The sequence below is a fragment of the Python bivittatus genome, unplaced genomic scaffold (genome assembly GCF_059951505.1).
Source record: "Python bivittatus isolate LINGU-HERP-01145 unplaced genomic scaffold, Pbiv_v1 ctg000220_np1212, whole genome shotgun sequence".
Lineage (NCBI taxonomy): Eukaryota > Metazoa > Chordata > Lepidosauria > Squamata > Pythonidae > Python > Python bivittatus.
The window spans coordinates 33,206,586-33,229,413 of record NW_028277048.1 but is presented as its reverse complement, the minus strand read 5'-3'; the positions used below and the strand labels follow the sequence as shown (position 1 = coordinate 33,229,413).

The 22,828-nt window shown below is 42.2% G+C and overlaps 1 protein-coding gene across 3 annotated transcripts in view; it reads right to left on the bottom strand.

The window, feature by feature from the left end:
* Positions 1–1,925: 1,925 nt before the first annotated feature.
* AXIN2 (axin 2) overlaps positions 1,926–22,828 on the bottom strand; it is a 44,165-nt gene continuing 23,262 nt past the window's right edge. For all 3 annotated transcript variants that reach the window (XM_025173171.2, XM_007421610.4, XM_088138301.1), the window contains 7 exons: positions 19,633–19,773; positions 18,722–19,230; positions 18,283–18,474; positions 17,740–17,970; positions 16,665–16,760; positions 11,764–11,931; positions 1,926–4,559 (listed from right to left, as the gene is read on the bottom strand). In XM_025173171.2, coding sequence (XP_025028939.1) covers positions 4,433–4,559; positions 11,764–11,931; positions 16,665–16,760; positions 17,740–17,970; positions 18,283–18,474; positions 18,722–19,230; positions 19,633–19,773 — 1,464 coding nt within the window. In that variant the 3' untranslated portion in view covers positions 1,926–4,432. The remainder of the gene's footprint in view (positions 4,560–11,763; positions 11,932–16,664; positions 16,761–17,739; positions 17,971–18,282; positions 18,475–18,721; positions 19,231–19,632; positions 19,774–22,828) is intronic.

Here is a 22,828-nt window from a genome sequence, read left to right as displayed (position 1 = left end):
ACCCTTTTATCTCCACTAAACAGCCTGCTATGTATTTGAAGACATTTTATTTTTTGTTTCTACAGACCCCTGGGGGGAAGAAAGAGAGGAAAGAAAAGAAAAAGACAAAAAGGGAAAGGCAAGTATTTTGGAGCACTGATATATAAAGATGCAAAAGCTTATATGGCAGTGAATGACTTCAAACTGATTCAGACGCATTCATCTTCCCAAGAAGAATTAGACTCAGTGTGATTTCATTTTAATAGCAGAAGAAGAAAAAATACTACTGTGCAGTACTAAGTTCCTAACCTTTGATGGTGGAATAGGGAGGGGAAAAATCACTTTCTTCACCCATGTTGTTTAAGTCTGCCTATCCATCTGTTATGTCCGCTCATCAATTAAGGTGACCCCACTAAGTTGAGAAGGTGTTTAATAAAGACAGCGATCCATTTGAATGTGGAAAACCATCTGTGGCTTTATTTTAACTTAGAATCCGGGCATTAGTCCTATGTACTCAGTGTGAAGTTTTTCTCAAGTTAGGACTGAAGTCGTGCCTCACGTGGAAAATAACTCCAGATGCACTGCTACAGGACGAGAAGGGAACGGGGAGATGGATGAGGGAGGAAGCGCCCGAGGCCACCTTGGGGATAACACAAAGCAAGGCCTCAGACTCTAACAAATGGTCTAGATTGGCACTGTCAAGGCTGACCACCCAGGGATAGCGGCCTTAGGTGACAGATGGCAAGTACACGGCCAAAGCCTTGTTGGAACGCCAGCTGACAGGCTCAGACTAGCCACAGAATTAACACGCCCGTAGCACAGCACTGGAAAGAAAAGCGAGTGAGGGTTGAGGTGGAACGTGCTAACAATGGCTGGGAGAATGCCCAAGCCTCGCTGTCTTGCTTCCAGCAGAGCGTTCAAGTACACGACGGGCGTAGGCACCCTGGCATCTTCCAGAAAAAGCATGCTGGGGGGGATGGTAAAGCACCTTTAGCGGCAGATTGTCATTCTCAGGACATTTTTTAGCAACACAGGAACAACAAAAGCTCCCTTTATCAAGTCAGACCGCAGCCTGGTAGTGTTCACAGCCGGGGTGGGGAACCACCTCTAGCTGCATGGGCCGCATCTGTCCCTCCCCAGCATCCTGTTTAGAGCTCTTCAAGGACCTCAAGGTTATAGAGCTGAACTGTGGTGGCAAAACAGGCAGGGAGTATTTGGCCATCTGCTTTGGAGAGAACAGGCTGTTTTAAAGGAGGAATGGGGACACACGGCAGAGCAGCCCCCCGGCCTATTGCTGCGCTGAACTTTCTATTCGGTTCAGTATATGCTTACCAAGGCTTATCCGGATGACTATCAGGTCTGCCTATAACCATTTACATGCTGACCCTGACATTCATCAAAAGCCCTGCTTCCAGATTCTACATGTATCAGAGCCAATTTGTGCATATTTAAATGCCTTCCTACAGTTAGCTCATCAACTGGTAAAATAGTATTACACACTTTGGGTTGAAGAAATAGCATCCCCTATCAATACATGATCATCTTCTCCAGACCTAGAATATGTAAGTTGCATGAAGCTTTATCTAATGTTTCCTGGGATAGACTTTAAGAGCTAGGCTCTTAAAGTCTTTAAGAGTATTTAAGAGCTACACTCTAAATCAACCTCTCTTCTTAAACATCTTGGGTTTCAAGCTTAAATGCACGAGCCTGCAAAATGATCTGTTTCTTCATGATTTCAGTCACATTAAGGCACTTGTACATTTATTTCCACCCAGATAACTGCTTCCAGCTGCCCATAAAGTTAATAAATTCATTTGCTGTTTATACCCTCACAAAATTACGTTTTCGTTGAAATGGAGTTCATAGAAAAATGGAGTGGAGGTGGATACACACCCACACACATATGCACGCTGAGTAGAAACAAGAACGAATAGATTATATTCATGTGAAAAATATAAAAATTTTAATAAAGGCTACATCTCTTAATTACAATAATTATTGTACCAAGTATTTTTTTTCTTTAAATGGAACTCTTTATAATGCATAATTTACAGTTTAAGTAGAACAAACATCATGGCAAAAGTCATAAAGTACAAGAGTTGTAGTAAAAAGGCATAAAATACATTGTACATAAACCCCTTAAACAAAGAAGGGAGAGCTTGGACCCTGAACACAGGGCGAAACATGGCATATTATCACCATGCAGGCACAGGTACTGTACTGATAGAAGTGTTTTTTTCTTTGAAAAACACACACACTAGAGATCATCTATTAACAGTATTTTCCCCACCCCATCTTTTACATATATACATCATATTGTACAAACAAAATTGTCATAAAATGCACGTGTTAAACACAGAGACACACACACACACACACACACACACACACAAAGAAGTTGAAGTTAAATGTCTTTCTAAGTTAGGTCACGGCGTTACGTTGTTCCAGTGCATATAGTCAAAACAGAGGAGAAGCGTTCTGCGTATTCCAGCCACCATCCGAAGGACACACCTACTGTGGCAGCTTGAGATGCAAAGGCTGCTGCCCTTCCAGATGCAGTCTCAGAAGCCAGCTACCTCATCCACCATTCATGCTCCATGAAACAATTAGAAATGGCTGAATTATCCAAGGGTATAAAAGCTGGAAGGTTACCACCCATGGATTTCTTTGATTTTGTAACATTTCTGGGTTCTGGGGAACTGCTACTACCATCTTAATGATGATGCATCCAAAAGTAGACTTTGACCTTGCAGGAACTTCAAGCTGTTCAGAGTTGCTACAAGACACCAGTCCAAAGCTTCATGCCCTCTGGGTGGCCGTTACAGTTAAGATGGGGCATCACATTGGACAGTCTGGCCTTTTCATTATAGCTGTAGTGTTGAAAGTGCCCTGAAAGAGCAACTTTTGTTGTTGTTGTTGTTTAGAAAAAGCACAGTACAAATTTGGTGAATATCTTACTGTTGGCTATATAAGTGCAAATTAGATGATTCCATCTACTGCTTCCCCTTGTATGGTTGGGATCGGCATACCTGACCCATATCATTCTGTATTGGGAGTTCTTAGAGACTACTTTTCTGAAGCAGGCATCAGAAACAATACCAGAAAAGGAAAGCTATGCAGGTGCCTGTTGATACCACAGAAAACTGACAAGACCCAAACACTGTTATTATTACCTCTCATAGCTATTATATTTAACCCATGAGAACACCCTTAGCACTGGAGCAGATACAATTTCTGCAGCCTACAGTTTGTAGTTAGGCAGTCAGATGTACTGTGGACAGATGCAGTCTATCTCCGCTTCTGCACAACATCTTTACATTTATTTTAAATTTTGTATGCCACTCTTCAAAATCAGGTTTTCCCATTTTCCTTTTTTGGGACTCACCCAAAAGCAGTAGCACCTTTCCCATAGCACCTCTGAAATTCTTTTAGAAGCAATCATGGTGAGCCTCAAACTCTATTAAAATTAACCATAATTAATACCAGCATGTGTACAGACATAATTCTACTATACCCTTCTTCAATCAGGTGACTACTAATGACATTGGGACCTCAAGTTCTAGGGTTTCCAAACAGCCAGCCCTTTTGCTACGTTGGCTAGGAATTCTGGAAATTGTAGTCTCAGAACATCCAAAGATCGGAATATTTACTCTGCAGTATGATTAAATCCAAAATAGGAATGGGGAAAAGAGGTCAAGGGAAAGAGTATGAAGATCTATGAAGTGCTCTTGATCTCCTAGAGATTGTTTTAGGCAATTGAGAATGTTGTCCCTGCACAAGAACTAGAGCATCATTGATCAAAATACCCTACTCTTTAGAACAGATTATCTCTTCCTCTCTCATCCCTTTCCAAAGAAATAAAACAACTGAAGATCATAATTCCAGTTGGTTTTCTAAGGTGGCAGAAACAAATGCACATTTTAATAAAGGACACATTTATTTCGATAGTGGAAACAATGTAAAAAATAAAATATAAAACACCCCTTTTCTTTACATCACATCCCCTCTTCTCTCCATTGTTTAAAGCAGCATATCCATAAAATGGATTTAAAGAAAAAAATCTAGAATGTTCAATAAATATCAATAAGGATTATTGTAAGGTAAGCTATACACAGTTTCTAAATCATTAAGTACAGAATCGTTAGGAAGCCATATACCATATATGCAAGTCTCTCAGAGCATCTGCATCTTCAAATCACCTAGAGTGATCATATTTTTAATAAATAGTTCAGGGTTGTTAACATCTTGGCATCCAGCTCAATAGACCCATCTTACAATTTTTGCTAAGGCTGATTTGGCAAAGTCTTCACAGACCTCAATGTGTTTTTTGTTGCTTCTTCATTGGTTCAAACCTTCCTTCAAAAGCTTTGTTTGGTGGTTAGGTCCAAAGGCCAGTATCTGTAGCTTATGTCTTCTTAAATACACTCGCATAGACTATGCCACTCAAAATCAGTCAATCAATCCTTTCAACTTTTCCAAGAATCCTGCCTTCGTACATTGGCAGAATGGCATCATCGTCCCAGATTTCTTCAAAAACTGCCCCACAGTCAAACTCATCACTTGCTTTTTTGAAGTAATACCTGAAATCAGTAAGATCAACATAGGCAAAATAAATGGAGCATACCTTGGAATCAATATATTTTTCATTGTAGCAAAAATACCCAACAATCCATATCTGAATTCCAAAATGTATTCAGGGTAAGTTTCCTTCCCAACCTTCAAATTCTTATATTTCCAGACAAAGCAAAGCAAAAACAAACAAACAAAAACAAGACCATGATCTAGTTTGGTATTCTCTGTATTTGTTGTTAGATCAGGCAGACAAATCAGAGCATGTGAACAAATTCCTCTAAGCAAGTGGTATTCAATAGCATTCAAATATAGCCCGCTGCTAGCTTTATTTTTATTTTTGTCTGTATATAGTGACTGGATCCCAGCTTGTTTTGGTTTGTATTGGATTTTTATGGCAATATATTATGAACTACCCAGAGTCAGTTGAGTCAGGCAGTGTCCAAATGGAATCAAATAAATAAATAAATACATGCATACATAAATAAGCTAATGCCTATCATCCATTATTAGTTTGTACACGCTTCACTTAAAGGAATTTAACAGTGCAGGTGATGATACAGTATCATAACTATCACAAGATAGTTGCTTGTAAGTCAGTATACCAAAAAATTTAAAATAAATATGACTTCTAATGGTACTGTCTCAACCACCACTTTAACTATACTGCACATATAGTTTGCTGCAAAGGCAAATGTCTACAAGCATATATTACAATCACCAAGAGATCTTCTTTATATACTCAGCCGGTCTTGTCCTAACTGTAATGCAAAGACATATAGATTTTCTTCACCCCGTTGCAAACGTCCATGGACCATTACTGTTGCTGAAAGCCTCTGGATGCAGTAGTGGATATCCACACAATAAATAGCTGTTCATATCACCTTAAGATCATGCCCTAAAATGATTTTGATACTGATTTATGGTGTGCTTTGTCCTGTGCCTAGTAAACTTATCTTTGATGTGTGGTTTAACATGCAAATCAGAGAGAAGCTTGTGAACCAGAGCATGGTTGGCTACCCCCGTGTGTTTGAGACATTGGCAAGGATGATAGCAGAGTGCTGGATCACATAATTGTCGGCGAGCACACAACCAAGAGGCTTAAGCCCTCCCAGAAGCTGCTGACAAAGCTTTAAGCAGAGTTATCATTTTGCAGGTTTTAAAACACCCTGATCTTTCAAAACAACACCATCATGCTTATTGTCCCTTCTCAGGCCCAAAGACTGGAACAATAGATTCAATACAGCCTTCCCCCACTTTGGCACCATCCAAGCACGTGGACCTCAACCTCTACAATGTTCAGCAATGTCCAATCTGGGATTTAAAGTTTACACGTCAGGAGGCTGGAGAGGGCTAATTTAGGATATGCCTATGTTGAAATATAAACAGATACAAAAGAAGAATGGACAAATATCATGAAACCCTACACCAGTATGAAGAAGCTAGAATCTTCCCCGATGTTGCTGAAACAACAAATGCCAGCTGTCCAGGCAATCATGGGAAATGGTTGCTGGGAGCTGTAGTCCAGCAATATCCGAACTATCCCTATTCCTGCTTATGGTGGGAGTTAACACAGAAGAGCACTTTTTGTCATTCCAAAGTGACTGCAATAGCACCTCGATTCTCAAATAATCAATCAATCAATCCGGAAATGCCTCAATTTCCCCGATTAATATAAATTACAGTCTTGCCATTATCATCTCTGAGTCAAGTGCCACTAATTTCATTTGTCCACATCTGTTTAACGGGCAGCCCCCACAAGAATAGTTCCCTACAGCGGCAAACCAGCTCCTGAACTCCAAGACATATTCTGGATAGACAAGTGCAAGGTCAGCCAAATGGACGGCAACTAAGGAAAAGGTCTTGAAAAAACAAACCAGAGAGAGAGAAGGGCACTTTGAATGGATCACTAAATTAAAAAAAGAAGCAGGGGACACTTTGAAGTCGTCCATAGGCATTGGCAGCAGTTTGTCCTAGCCAAGCATTTGATTTAAGGAAATAAAAATCTAAAACAAAACCGATTCTTAATGTTCCTTAGAGCATCACTCCTGCAGTTTAGAATCTTTCATTAAAGCGCTTCATTTCCTTTTTGTTACTACTGGGAAACAAGTCAAGCCTCTGCCTCTTTCTGAAACAAGAGGCCAATGCAGAATCACCACTTTAAAAACCACAGAGGTTACTGCATTAATTCTCAGATATTTCCTAGCAGCTCTTACATAATGAGCAATCTTGGCTTCGCGGGCAATATTTGACACCGAAAGGTCATGCAGCAGCGTCCTGCTCTCCCTTTCTTTGGCTTGGGAGCATAGATCACGAAGCCAGTGCTCACCCAGACAAAAAAGCACCCCTTCCCCTCTTGTGTCAAACAGTAAGGACCCCTCTATTATCCTGAATTAGACCGTTCAGCTTCTTGATTAAAGGTTCCTTTTATCCTCACATCCAACATTCTGCCTTCTCAGGCTGCTTAATTGCATATGCACCAAATGAAGGCCTTCCATTCAGAGAGTTAGCATTTCGGGAGCCTGCTTGTCTACTACCGCACGCACACACGTCCCTCGGTGCTCCCAGGCAGAGCCATCATCTTCCCCAAGCTGCCATCCTGTCATCTGCAAGGAAGCTTTCTGGCCAGGTAGATACAGAAGGAAGAAAGCAAACACTGGGAAACCCAGACACACCTGCAAGGATGGATCGATGGATCAGCTGACTGACTGATCAATATTACTATGGGCTAGAAAGTTACCATTTGCCTGTATGGTTTTTTTAATGTCCCATCCTAGAGGATGGGGAGGACGTTTTGAATGTCTTCTTTGTAAAGAAGAACTTCGCGTTGAGAAGGGAAGACCACTGAATGTACCAACCTGAGATTTATTTATCAGGTATTGATTACAAAGATAAGAAGATGTCTTTGACTCAGTTCGGAAATTGAAAACTGTTTAGTCCTTTTCCCTCCCTTTCGGCTACTTCCAGATGATCCCAGGAATGTAACCAAATCCATTTATTTCAGTTAAGCCAGGACTGTCCCTCTGCAGAGCCCCCTTTGCTGACCCCAAACTAAAGTACAATGAGACTTCCTTCTAGAATCCCCCAAGCTAGAGGCGGGGGGGGAGGGGGGAGGAAAACCTTTGAATGAGGCACAAAAAGGACTTTCGCTCAGTTTTATCTCCTCCCTTCCAAGAGGATAAACAGCTGTAGCAATAACTTCCCCCTTGATCTTAGGCTCTGGCAGCGTTGACAAAATTCTTTGTTTGAACACCACATTTTATTTTCTTGGGGGCAGAAGGGGGAACTATACACAGTGTGATGTTTTCCATAACTGCAAGTTAATTTCTCACAGAGAAGTGCAAAGAAGGAGAAGGGGGAGGGAGAGAACACAAATGGATATCTTTCCCTCACAATCTCTTAAAACCTACCAGGAGGCCTTGATTTGCTCACTGAAGTGGACTTCCCACTGAAGCGCACTTTTTTAATGTGGCAACTTCTGCTTCTTTCCCCTGTTCCCTCCTACCCATCCCTCACCCATTCCCCCTTTCCCCTGTATCTGGCACCCATAGAGCCTGTAAGGCTTGGCTTGGTTTCTCTTTCTCTCTTTGCTCTCGCTGTGATACCCAACATTACTCAGAGGGTTTGTGTGTGTGAATGTGTGAGAGTGGGGGGCAAACATGAACTCTATCCTTTCTCTTTAAGCTACATGTGTGCCCTAAATCCATATTGCAGAGCACTCTTCTGACTGAAAGCACCCAACAAAAACCCAAGGCACCTATGTTGCAAACTGACTCATTCAATAAAGAATGTGGAGTGTCAGCCACTGATGCATGTCTTTGTGTCTTAAAATGAAAGGCAAAGGCTTCAAAGACATGCTTATTAAGAGGGCCTTAGAACAAAATCAATGCCAGATGTGACCAGAGTGACTAGCTAGTCCTTCCCTAAGCAATCACTGCTATTCTGGGCAGTATGGCCCTCTTCCCTGAAGGTCACCTGCAGTTTTACTCTAAGTCCAGCCAAAAGGAGGGGGGAAAAAATCAAAGCTTAGATCAAAATGATTCCCTGGGGGTGCAACACATTTGGATAATTAGTTTCACCTTGTGTCTGTGCAAGATAAAAAAAAAAAAAACACCAGATTTGGGCCTATGCTTCTTCTATACACAGATGTACCAAAATAAAATAAAAATAAATCCATCACAATCCTTTTAATGTAATAATTACAGAATGCCAGGGTTCAAGTTGCAATGCCTAGGGAGTCTTTGAGTTCACCTGGAGCATTCTTGGTGACATCCTAAGATTTTTTTCTGATGTTATCTAAAAACAAGGACTTCCCCGGCTGCCACTATGCAACATCATGGTAACCAGTCTTAAAGACTGTAACATCTAGCAGATCACGGCCTGCCTCTGTAGGAGAAAGATGGTAAAAAAACCATTCAGCAGGCAAAGGTTCTTAGACTTGCAGCTGCTGAACATTTTCAGGCCCCCGTCTTTGCACTATTCACAGAGACATGATGAGCATATGGGAATTACAGTGTGGGGGCTGGGACTAAAAAAGGGTAAAACTACCGTCCTTACAGATTAAATCCTTTAAAACTGTAACAGTGGTGTTTTCTAATGAAAGCTAGGTTACCAAGTTGGAGCTACTATATAAATGTTAACCATGCATAATTTATGAAAGAGGTTACCTCCGAGCTTTTATTGATGCTATACTAAACATAAATCACAGGAAGACACAGCACAATTTGTATCCAGTAGGGTTTGGAACCAAGGCCTTCCATATGGTGTTTGTCTGGGACTCACATCAGATCCAGTCTGAATGGCCAATATCAAGGAGTTGGTCCAATTATACCTCGAGGGCCCCAGATTCCCACCCTGGGAGGATTTCCAATCTTCATACCTACATTAACATGGTGGTTATCACAGGGGTAAAGAAATCTCTATGCATCAGACTAGCCCATCACACTCTTACTACTGCCAACAGGCTGAACGTGGATTAAGCTACATCTTTAGCTTGTGATGCAGGGCTCTTCAGTGTGAATGCAAAGCTCAGAACAGTATATATAAAATCTGCATAACCAGTTTTTAATCCCAACAAGAATTAAAGGACTTTATATCTCTAGAAATTCCATCTAAGGCTCTAGAGTAAACAAGATGGCAGTCATCACCTACTTAAAAGAAGTTTCTGAGACTCCCTTCGTATTATTCTTGTGGGAGATTAGACAACAGGAACTTTAACCATGCAAGCCCATCTCAATGCCTTTAACCTCCATTCATGCAATACCATCCACATAGTTTGGTTCTAGTTAATTAAATCAGGGAACCCTTCATTTGAGGCTAGGATCAGGGAAGGAAGGGGAAATTCCCTGGCAACCCAAACCATACTGGTGTTGCTTCCTATAAAGTCCAAACCATACAGAGTTCAGCCAATGTACAACTCTGGTAACAAATGAACATACCCTTTGAGCTGTAAAGATGAGCCTTATGTACTTCAAACATTTATATTCTACTTTTGGTCAGGCAGCTAGTCAAAAGTAGCTTAAGGTGCATCTTTAAAAAGACACAACACATAAACACCACAGAGGAAACTTCAGTAAATGCCAGCTAAACCCATCACAGTGAAGCTAAGTTGTCCAAAAATCCAGGCAAATAAAAAGCTGGTACCAAACAGGCAAGCCTCTATAGAGAGCAAGTTCCAAAGATACAGAAGGTTCTTTCTCAAATCCTCATCATCTCTCCTACAAGGACAGAGGGACTCTCTGAAGTGCCTCCAGTGGAGAGGTTAATGCCTGTGCAGGTCTTGTCTTTCGAAAACAGGAAAAACCTTTAAGAAACAGATTTTCCAAAGATACTTGTGGCCACTTGGAAGCTTTGTTTCCAAAGTCAATGTGAGTCTAGCAGTAATCTCGAGGTAGTTTATAAGCTCAATCATTTACAGAGTAAATAGGCTCAAACTTTTGTTCAACTGGTTCTGCTTCCAATAACTGGTTCTTTACTATAAAACTCAGAAGCTTTGACTGGTGTTTATGATGTAAAATAAATAAATTGGAAGATTATGGATTGCTCTTTCGGGGTGGCGATGGAAGATAGTAGCTGTAGACACCATACTGCTAACTCTTGAGTTAGATGGTCATATTGTGAAATGAAGCCCCACCTGTTCCAATGAGGTTAATGCATTCCTCAAGAAATTCTCCACCATCATGAGAGATAATAACTCCTGCTTAATGTGTACATCTCAGTAACAGGGAGATTAGACAAGTTGATTCTCTGAATAATTACACAGGAAGTCCTAAGACAGGTCATAAGCCTTAGGAGAGGGGAACTTTAAAAGTCAACCTATAAATAAGGAAGTATAGGTATAGAGATCAAAATGTCCTATTGATTTCATATACTGGGCAAAGCTGCTTTCAGGACTTCACTAGGTAATTTTGCAGAACACACTGGAATATCTACCCTCGAAAGAAGCTACAACTTTTTCATAACAGTTGGCATTTGAACAAATACTTCACAAAGTACAATATTCAAAGTTAGCCATTTACTTTCACAAATTAGGCCACATTTGCCATGACCAACTAGGATTTTGGTAATACTTGATTGTTTTGTGCAAAGCTAAGTAAAACAATAAATATCGAAGAAAAAAACACATTTTAGAGCCCCTTCCCCTTATAAACAAGACACAGGAATATGTCTTTATAGCCACCACATACAGGTCCCAACAATCTTATACCCTTACAATCTTACATTATTAAGATTGATTACTAATCTTAGTAATCTGTAGTTGAGCACTCTCCTGTTCCCTTTTTTTTTCAGGGTCCAAATGACAAAATCAGAATAATCAGGTAAAGTGTACCCTAAACTGATTAAAGAAAGAGAACTTCTAAAACAGCAGGGTATCCCAGAAACAAAGTAAGGACTTTGAAGAGATACCTATTATGCAAGTCTGTGGGCTCGTCAACTTGTAAAAGGCAACTGAGCCGACAACCTCACATCTACTCACCAGATGAGGTCTCATTTGGTTGCTGGAGCAACCAACCCACCTGCTGAGTACTATTGCTGGGTGGGTAAACATAAAGAAGTCAGAAAAACTTCGTCTAGTGAACTAGTTGCAGCCAACCTTCAAAAGAGTACAATAAACCTTTCCTTGTGGGAGGTTGCTTACAAATACATCTTGGTTATTTTGGCAGTCAGTCTGTGCAAACACAAGAAAAAGAAGAAAGAAACCACAAAGATGCTTACCTATAATTTCCCTTTTTGCTCAGCTGCTCTTTAAAGTGCCCAAGTGTCAGGCTCGGGGCCTTTAACAGCCTCCTATAGGGAATTTCTTCTCCACAGAAAAAATAAGTGACAACCAACTCACTAGGCTGGGAGGAGTGAACAACAGGGAGTTTCTTTGGTTCTTTGTGACTGAAACATAAAGGAGGGAGGAGAGAAATAAGTACAGCTTCACAACATTTAGAAAACACTTATGTTACACTCAAAGGCACAATTACACAAGGCGTCGAGAGTCAACTAAACACACAGAGTAATTGAAAATTCTATAGTCAAGCGAAGCTTGATACTTATTTGTGTGCTAAATACTGAAGAATTCAAGGTGGCCTTCCCCATACCTGCTGTCCAACCATGTGGACTTCACCCATGATTGCTAAGTGGCCCCTCAATTGGGAAGGCGATTCCAACTCATTTCCCACTAAGTTGGGAAAGCCTGCTCACTGCCAAGTGTTGCTGCTTGATCACTGGAAAAACGGAGTTATGACTGCGGGCAGAGGATTGAAAACAAAGACCAAGGCATGTCTCGTGCAGAGTTTTCAATGGAGATACACACAGTCTTTAATTATCAGCTTAGTAAGAATGGCCAGCTAGTTACTGTACATTTTTGAAGTCTAAATATTTTGGAAAGTTATTTGCTTAACAGGGCAAAGATCTCTGCAGCCCTTTAAGATTCAACAGGGCAATCCTACATTGTCTGTCCAGATGGAAGGAGGTATAAGTCTGCAGCTTTTGGATTATTCCAACCCTCAAATTATTGGTTGAGTTTGGGCAAATTGCTCATACCCTCTGGCAAATTTTCTGAGAAGAAACTATACATATGAGGTGAACCCTACATGGACTGAGCCCTGGAGCAGTTCAAGTGATATTGTATGACACCAGCATTGCTTCAGCCTTGGCCCTGTTTTACAAAGGTTTTGGATTTGTTCCTCTCGTCTGGTTGGATACTCCAGCTGTTTCTCCATCCTTGGATCACTAATTTCATGTTGCTACAGTTAGTTAGAGAAGTGAAGGGCAACTTGTAGTCCTAATCTAACAAACAATCCATAGTCTAAAAGTCCTTTGCAAGCAGCAATTCAGTCCTTGGCAATTTGTTCTAGCCTGCTTAGATGGGGGTGCTGGGATGGGGATGTTAAATAAGGGATGTCAAAAAGAGAAGGAAAAAAAGGTTCTGAAACATGATTCAACAAACATTCAACAAAAGAATGCTGAAAAGTGATGGAATTGGTAGAACCATCCACTGTTTGCTTAAGATCCACCTCAAGACCAAGTGCTCCTTGACAGGAAAAAAAAAAAGGTTGTTGTTGGTTCTTTAAAAGAGCCATGACAAATTCTGGAACTAAATTCAAAAATCATACTAAGCCATGGCTTGTTTGCTATAGTTTCTGGATTAATCTACAACTGTTTGGATTCCCACATCTTTCTAAACCATGAAAGAGGAATTATAAACCACAATGACTGGAGAAAAAACTAACCAAATACCAAGCAAATAATAACATATGCTATTATTTAAATATTTAACATATGTACAATATGCTAAACCAGTTGGTTACAACAGTTCTTAGTCGCTGAAACTGTGTAAATGTGAATTCTGAGAAGGAACTAAAGGAAGCTTTTCACTAAGACTTAAGTAAAAATAAACCCATCATATCATCTGTAAGCTTCTTGGTTTAGTATTGTCTAGAGAGCTGCAGAAATTTTATTTTATTTTGTCTGCTAATTTATTATTAAAAGCCTCAATATAAATTTATGAAGATTTTCTGAGATTGGTCAAGCTGCCAAACTCCAGAAAACGACTGCATTTTTCATGATGATTTCTATCTGTTTTTATATTTTAAGCTACTAACTGTATGCTTCAAATTCTACTTCATCAATGATCCTGCAACCATTTAGAACTTTTACATGCCATATTCACTTTATGAAAATATTGTGTGAATTGTTACATGATCCTAAACCAAGATTTCTTAAGCTATGGCTTGAATAAGCTCAAACAAGCCAGTCTTGCAGAGGTACAAAGTAATCATGGCTTATTTGTCCAAACCTGGATTTGTTTTCTTTTGTTTTTAGCTGGTCTTGTCTTACAGTTCTGTGAACTGGCTAGATAATTGGGTGGAGCACAAAAACAAGCCAGTAATAAGCCAGGAACCCACAAACAAATCAAGTTTCCTTTTCTGCACATCACATTTAGCCACAGCCATTATCGCTACACCAACAAACCATGATTTCAAACTGTAGATTACAAATTGTGACTCTTTTGCAAAGGTAAGTGATCCTTTTCAAGATCTAGATGAAAGGACTGCATCTCTCCTAGTCCTATTATACCCTTCGGTGGGTTTTGGTATGATAGACCATCATATCCTTTTGGACTATCTGCAAGGGTAGGGGATTGGAAACACGCTTTTGCAGTGGTTCTTCTCCTTGGCTACATACACTGGCCAGTAGCAAATCAACTGATAGGGATGAGGTGCCACAGGGCTCTGTCCTCTTCCCCTAATTATTCAGTATCTATATGAAAACCACCGGAGGGATCATCTATCATCTGGAGTGAAGTATCATCAAGATGCTGATGAGGCTCAGCTATACATCTCTATCCCAAGCTGAGCCAGAAATCCTGCCAAAGTCCTGATCCAGGGCCTAGAGGATGTGAGGGTCTGGATGAGTTAGAACAAGCTCAAATCCCTGCAAGTTGGTGTTGCTGTTTGTCTGTGATAGATCTGGTCCTATCCAAGTTCCCAGTTTAGCTCTAGAGGGAGGGGTTTACCCTAATGGGGGAGATCTACAATTTGGGGGTACTGCAGGACTCAGAACTCCTGCAAAGTGTAGGTGGAGGGCATAGCTAGGAAAGCCTCTGTCTACCTCTGGCTAGTGTGTCAAGTGCAGGCCTATGTAGATTGGGAAACTCTGACAACAGTGACTCATGCCCTTGTGACTAACACACTCTGTGTGGGGCTGCCTCTGAAGATGTCTCTGGCTTGGAGGCTTCAGTTTTCCCAGAGTCCAGCAACCTATCTGCTAACCACTGATACGCCAATGCTACAGTTCCCACACTGGTTGCAGATTTGCTTCCAGGACTAATGGAAATTGCTGGTAGTTACCTTTAAAGCCCCAGTTGGCTTGACTCCAAGGTACCTATCTTTCCTGTGCATTCCTGTAGGGAGGACTTGCTGAGGGTTCCTACCTCATGTGAGGTGGGGGGGTCAACAGTGTGCTTTCTCAGTGGCTATCCCCATGGCCTGAAACACCTCGCTTCCCTGTGTACAGAACATACCCCAACATTCCAGCCTTTAGGAAGCTTCTGCAAAGCTTTTGGGTGCTAATGGTGTGCAGGCTGCCTAATAAAAATGTGATTGATTGCTTTTCAGGTTGTTTGAAGTATTGCATTTTTTGTAAACTATGTTGAGTCTATGGAAGCTGGTGGTCTATAAAGTGTGTATTAAAAAAATCACATTCAGCCAAATATAAGCAAATCATATTATGGCCTAACACAAGGAATGAAATCATTTATACATTAAATATTTTTTGAAAAATATAATTCTATTTTAGATGTAGATAGCTATAGACTTCCAAATGTGGTTGGTCTACCACTCTCATCATCTCTGACCATTAGCCAAAGTGCCTGGAACTAATCAGATATGCCTACGGACTCCCCAGATTTACCCTATCAATTTGCTTCTCTTCTGTCCTCCTCAGTTGGATGTGTGTGTGTGTGTGTGTGTGTGTATCAGTGGGCTAAGGTAGCAGTAAAGGGAAGAAATGAAAGAAGCAATCTTGTGTAAAGTTCCAGGATGGAACAGGGAAATAGATCTTTGTTTAATGGATGGCTCATATGGACATTTCACAGCTACTTAATTTTAGATAATACTGTAGGAGCTACATCTAAGCCTCCATAATAATTTATAATACAGGGCAGGGAGATCCCTAAGCTCCATAACCCAAACTTACTCTAACTTGTGCACCAAGGTTTTTTTTTTTTAATTGATTGATTATGTGCCATGAAGTTGTTTTCAGCTCCTAGCAACAACATAGATAGATTCTCTTCATGATGATCTATCCCTAACCTGGTCTTTCAGGTCTTCCAATTCACTTAAAATGCCAAAGAACATTCCTTTACACTGAACTAAATTTAGAAAGCCCCAGCTTGTGTGGAACAGCACATCAAATGCTGCCACTTTCAGTTTAGAGAACTGTCTTTGCATCTCAGAATTGGGCAAAAAAACAGACATGCTACATCTCTGTGGATACTTTGACACCAGTGTCAAGGGGAACGGAAAGCCAAGCCCTTGTCCCACCTTGGCACCTCAGGAAGACAGAACCTCTTGCAGAAAGCAAGAATCTTCAGTGCCATGAAGACAAGGCAGTCTCTGAGGCAAGCCAGACTTGGCACGTCTAAAGGTCACCAAAGGCTACTCTGCCATAATTTACTCTTCCTAATTTGTTCCAAGTCTTTGTAGAGTGGTTACAGGAAGAGAGAAAAGCTACTAGCATAGACAGCTGGTGGACGTAAGGTCAGCCAATTAAAAATGAAAGGGAACAGTCATGTGGCTAAGCTTGGACTTCAAACATTACTCATTGCTTAAGATGCAGTATCTAAGAAAGAAAACTTTAATTATTTAGACTGTCGCAGATTTCTTGTTAAAGAAGAACTATCCTGTAATTAGATTAATCCAATCTTTGTCCACTTTACAGGAATGCAAACAAAAAGAACAGACGAGTCAGAGAACCAAGATTTGAAAATGTCTGATGTTCATTACAGGCCTTAAAAAGAATCTAAGGTCCCTCGTACATGCTCTACTTGAAAGCAGTACTCCACTGATAGGACTGGGTTTGAAAAAGGGGAATCAGCAGATCTCTAATGTATATATTACACTCACTCTTCTGATGCCATGCTTGTAGTGCAGAAAGGACCATTCCCTCCTGGTACAGAAGCCAAGTGGTTTCGATCTCTAAGCTGATTTGAAGTCGAACACCTGAAGTATGGGAAATGGGGGAGGAAGGAGAAGAGGTGCGAGAATACCATTAATCTTCTTCAAATTCCATTTATGCATTCAGGATCAACGTGCTGAAACAAGCAAGGAAATATTACGAAAGCTAAGGCCTAAAGTATCTCAGCATCATCCAAAGACGGTCCAAAGATTTAATCCGAGTAGTTAACTGGCTTCGGTTTCAGAGGCATACAGGGGATCTTTAAGGAAGCCAAACAAACTAGGCTAGATTGGAAGATTCTAATTGGTTTGACTAGAGAGGTTACAATTTATAAGGCACCTCCTGATTTATAAGACTGGGGCAACGACTGTTCCAAAACATAAGACCATGCACCAACTTTAGGGCAGACTCGAGAAAGCAAAAAGCTAACTCACAAAACAATTTGCAAAGGAAGCCAGTTTCAGGTGTTCCGTTTCATCTTGAAAAGGTATTTCAAAAGTTAAACCGAAAAGCGTCTTCCAGGATGTTTTTTAAGGCATTAGGTTGGTGGGGGCAAAATATGGACCCTTATCTTTCAACCCAACTTTTATTAGCTACTTGTCTATTTTAACCCAAGTTACAGATTTGGGGATCTGTACGTTACTCAGAATCACTTTGATTGGAGCAGCTTATAAGCCCAAGAAGTAAAGAAATAAACAAACACCAATAAATAAATTTAAATCTCTGGTAGGAACTACATGAACTTTATGAATCTGACCTCCTACTTACCAAGCAATCTCTAGCAGCATTCAGGGCCTGATCATTGTGTTACAAGTTTAATCTGACTCTACACCTTTGCCCTGAGCAACACATTTAGAGCATTTGAAAAGATTCGGTTACACAATCTACAGCTTTTGCGGGCCTATTCCAAAAGAATATCCGGCCCAGCCTGTCTTCAGCCCGGATTGGAATTCTTTTAGCAGAGACCGACCAGAAGCCCAGCAGGGGCTCTTCACATCCATACCCCAACCTGTGGGAAGTTACCGTTGTTTCTGTGGCTTGGACACTTCAGCTAGTCTGCGGCAAGCTTCCTCCAGCTGGGCCAGTGTGTTGGGTGGAGTCAGCGGAGGCATGGCAGGATCCTGGACAAAGGGGTGGGCAGGCTGCACAGCCCGTGGGTGGCTGCTATTGCCCCACTGGTGGTGACGGGCTGGACGCTCAGCAGATGCGCCTCTAGTGGAGTCAGAACTGTAGGCCTTCTTTGTGCTTTGCGTGCTGAAAAAAGACCAGGGACCGAAGGTGCAAGGTTATAAAAGCTGAAATATGGGGCTTTCACAGCAGCCTCTGTTCTGTGCGCTCTCAGCAAGAAGAAAGGAAAAAGGGGAAAAAAGTCTGTCATAACACGAAAAGGGGGTTTAGCCAAAAACATGACATTTTTGTGGTTTTTCTGGTTCTGCAGAACAGCTTTCATATTAAACCGGAGGAGCAAAAGAGTTTCATTTGTTTTTAGTGATTGTAAAAATAGACAGCTGTGTAATAGATAAATATTTACCAGGAGCAACAGAATTGCAGACAGCTGATATTTACCTATGGGGCTTGTGCTTAGATTGTCTTTCACTCTCCAGCATCCACTGCCAGACGTTCTGGGAGCGATCGGCTTCCCCACCGGGTAGCTGTACGCCAGGCGGGACAGGGAGCCCACCTCCTTCTCCACCTGGCAGGACAATGCCATCCTGGAGCTTGCAGTTCCTTTTGGGGAGTGTCCCGGTTCTGCTGAGGCTTCCATTGGAAAAAGAAGAACAGCCCTTAACCTGCTGCTTGGTCATCATTCCACAGCAACAGTTCTGCTAGAACCCCGCACCACAGCTGGATACGCTACTCTTTCCCAGCCCCATGCCCAATCTCTCCTCATTCCACCAACTCCCAGCAGTCCTTAGCTTTTAGAGAAACAGGCACAATTCCCAAAGCTGTAGACCAATCCTGGCCACCTCAACTAATTAGAAATCATACCCAAGAGGAAACTTACCCAAATGGCTCCAGCTGAGCAACAGGAAGGTCTGCCCCCTTCGAGTGTCCTCTGCATTTTGAATAGCAATAATAATCACTGCCCCCAGCACACAAGCATTGGACCCGCTGGGCTGCCTCGGCTTCTATCTGCTCTTTCGTTTTGGGGATGGTGTGGTGGTGGATGTAGTGATGGTGAACATGCTTCGTGGTCTGCTTGGTGACAAATCCTTTGCTGAGAAGGGCACAAGCCGTGGACACAGAGGTCTTGCCTGGTGTTGCCAGCAGGAACTTGCCCCCCGGGAGCCGGTCGGGAGAGCGAGCACGAGGACTATGCCGCCCCATGCCGGGAGACTGACATCCGGGGGTCTTTAGCACGCGGGAAAGGTGGTCGTCCAGAATTGCCTGAGGGTCATCTTCATAGCTGCCGGTGGGAAGGAGCGTGAGGGGATGCTGCTGATGTTGCAGGGCTGCAACCTCTCGGTTGCCCTGGGCAGCAACAGGCGTGTCAGAGATCTCCTTTTCGTCATCCTTCAGGAGCAAAACGTGAAGGACAGTGACTCAACGAGCAGAGCTCAACAGGGGTCCTAGTAAGCTCTGCAGACAAGATGCATTTCTGCCCCTCAACAGACATCTGGAGTCAGTTGCTAGATATACAGATGTTGACACAATCTGAGGCATCAATGCACATGCCCCGAAGAGACCTCAGCTGGCAGCGAATAGGCAGAGGTTTGGCTCTGGGTTCACTACAGTGTGCGACTGCAGTGCATCTCCACACCTGGCTCTACTGCCTAAGGGAAGGGTGACCTCGGCCAACGTTTTGGCTCTCTCTCATGACTCCTTCTTCCTGCCCGCCCTCTCACCCACCCTCCTCCTTCAGCAAAGGGGGGGCCACCCAGAGGGAATCCATGTGAAGAGGGGTCAGGTCCCTACCTCTGTGATCTGCTGCAGCCTCTCTTCCAAACAATCCATGGTCTCTTGTTCTCGCTTGAGCTTCTCCAACCGAGAGATGAGTTCGGCCGCAAAGGTGGCTGGTTCCACAGGAGTCATTTCCTTAGGGAGACGGTGGGTTCTCTGTGCAGAGCAGGGACAGAAACAACGAGCCAAGTTGAACAGGCAGCACAAGCAGAAGACGCTCAGCTCGAGCAGCCTCGCTGGCTCCGTTCAGCTTGTTGTGTCTCCATGTTTGGATGAAAAGAAGACCGCAACTAGGCATGGTCTGCTTTGGATTTTTATGAGCAAGTGCTGTGGCCTCATGGAGTGACATCTTCCCCAATAGCGTTTGCCTTCGGCAGGAGCAGTTGGTCGCACTCCGAGGTACCCTGCTTGTTCTCTCTGTAGTACAACCAGCCCATCAGTAGCTACTCTGAAGTAGAAAATCTTCAAAGACTGTTGTCAAACATCAAATAAAAAACTCAGAGGTGGGAGGGAGAGACTTTAACTCAAGGAATAAAAGTGGAGTATAAACAGAAAGGAGTTGGAAATTAAAATAAAAATAAGACAGGGAGAAAAAGGAAAGGGAGCGGAGGGGGGAGGGAAAAAAAAGAAGTCAAATGGTGGCAGATCAGAGAAGTGCTGGTAATTTATTTCCTGGCTACACACTGGGCACCTTTGAGGTAGTGTTGTCTCAACAGTGTCCTGGATCTTTCTCCCTCTCTCTCCCTCTGTTCTTCTTCCCCCTCCCTGCCCTCCATCTCTTTGTACAGAAAATGAAGGAAGCTGCTACAGGCAAACGGCGATACACTGCTGCGCCAGGCTGCCTCCAGCAGATCTATCAAGGGAAAACGAAGCACCTCCAAATCAAGGCTAGAATATGAAAAGGCAAGCGGAAATCTCTGCCGAAAGAAGCAAGAAAGGGGGGAAGCCCCCCCATCCCTATTCTCCTCTCATCTCCCCACAAGCACTCAATTTCTTGCCTTCACCCTCCAGTTCTGGATACACAAACATACACACAATACTTTTTTGTTTGGGGCATTTTTTTTTTAAAAAGGGGGAAAGCTGAACTGCCAAGTCTTTCACATGCTGCCCATGAGGTGAGGTAGGGCCTCTCTCTCTGGTAACCACTTAGCTTCAGAAATGATGCGGGGGGAGAAAAAGGCTACTCTGCTGGAAATTGTCACTCTCACACAAGCTGGCTCTATTCAGCTCCCTGATCAAAGCACTGCCTTACAGAGAAAGTCGATTTGCACGCCCCAGGACAAAATAATCTAATTTACAAGCAGAAGCTATATAGAACTTTTTTTTTAATGGAAGAAGAAAATACAGTAAACAAACATACCAATAAATAAATAAATGGGGACATGCAGACCCTAGACAATTTCCATACATCTCAGAGACATCTTTCACCTGAGATTTCTCATTCCTTAAGAGGACAGGAAGTTGAATTTAGTTATATTCATCACAAGATAAGTTTGTACTTGTCTGTGTAACAACTTTGCTGAAAATTATTCACTTCAAACTGACACCCTCAAACTGGTGTCCTCCAAGCATGTTGGCTGCCCAGCCCACACTCCTCAATTTCACTGCTTTGGCTGGGGATGATGGAGCTCTAGGCCAACACATTTAGAAGACACCATGCTAAAGAAAGCCGCACCACAAGAATTACAGCGTATCATCCTGAAATCCTCTGTACTTGAAATGAGAAAGGAACTCAAATTTCCAAACAAGTACAATTAGATTAGCTGCTTGCCTGGAAGCCAACAAGCAAGAAAACCTGTGATTAGGGCGAAAATGGGAGGTGAGGGGAGACTTTTTGGTACAAATATCGTTTTTCCTTTGAAGGACCTGGGAAATCTATTTCCTGCCCAATAGTTGCTAATGGGGGGGGGGAGGAGAAATCCTGGCTCAGCTTAAATAAATAGCAGAACTCCCAGTGACTTCAATGAGAACATAATTCTTCCTGGTGTGTTTCTCACTCTTTGACATCCTGAAGCAGAACAGCAAATGAAAAGCATGATCTTTAAAAAAATAAAATAAAATAAAGCAGCTGTGGAAGTTAGCAGTGAGATTCAAGAGGGTTTTTCCCCCTCTTTCTCCCTCTCTTACCACCCCTTGAGCTGATCCATCACATGGCTTAACAGAGGGAGGAAGCAGGCATTTTATAACAGTCCAGCAGCGGCAAATAAGCAGGATAAAAACACTCTCAGTTCCACAAAAAAGCAAGGATCATCTATCCATGACTGACATACATGCAACCCAGTCTCGTGTAAGACACATAGCCTTTGGGAAAGGAGTAATACAGGCCAGCCTTTGGCTAGGAATCCTGGAAGTTACCGTCCAAGACATCTGGTGGATAAGACCAACCATCATCTGAGCCCAACGTTTCCCCCCTAATAGCTGCTAGCCAGAGGCTTCCAGAAACTCCCAAGCTGGGTCAGAAGACCAAGTCATATTTTCACTGATCCTCATCTTATTATACTTAGTGCAGATTCTAACCCTTCCCTGTAGTTGTTCTTCATAGCAGTAAAAAGAGGGAGGGAGAAAAGTGGCAAGGAAAACCTTCAGGTCTAATACCAGGAAGAATTTCCCATCCAGTAGGGAAACTCTTTGGAAAGTATTCCTTTCCTTTCCTTTCCTTTCCTTTCCTTTCCTTTCCTTTCCTTTCCTTTCCTTTCCTTTCCTTTCCTTTCCTTTCCTTTCCTTTCCTTTCCTTTCCTTTCCTTTCCTTTCCTTTCCTTAATATTCCTATGTTGTATTCTACCGAAGTCCCCTTACACAGTGTATATGCCATTTGGTTCACTGCTGTACTATACAATCCTGCTAATTTACTTTGGCCATATAAATAAAAAGCATGCAGGAGACTAAATCAATGTTGTTTTCTGCCTCTGGTTGGTTGGTTGTTTTTTTCCCATTGTGACCATACTGATCAGAAAGAAACAAACAGATTCTTTGTGAAATGATGCAAACAAGAGAGAACAATTTTCTTCTTAATGATGGGGCATAAAGATCCATTGCACTACCTGATGTGATGTTTCATGACTAGACAAAGAATCCAAGTATGAAGATATAGGATTTAACCTTGGGCATCAACAAAATTAATATTTCTTGTATTTTGGTCAGACGCAGAAGAACAACCAGGGCACAGTAACATAATCATGCTTTGCTCACAGGAAGGTCCTCTGAACCCCAT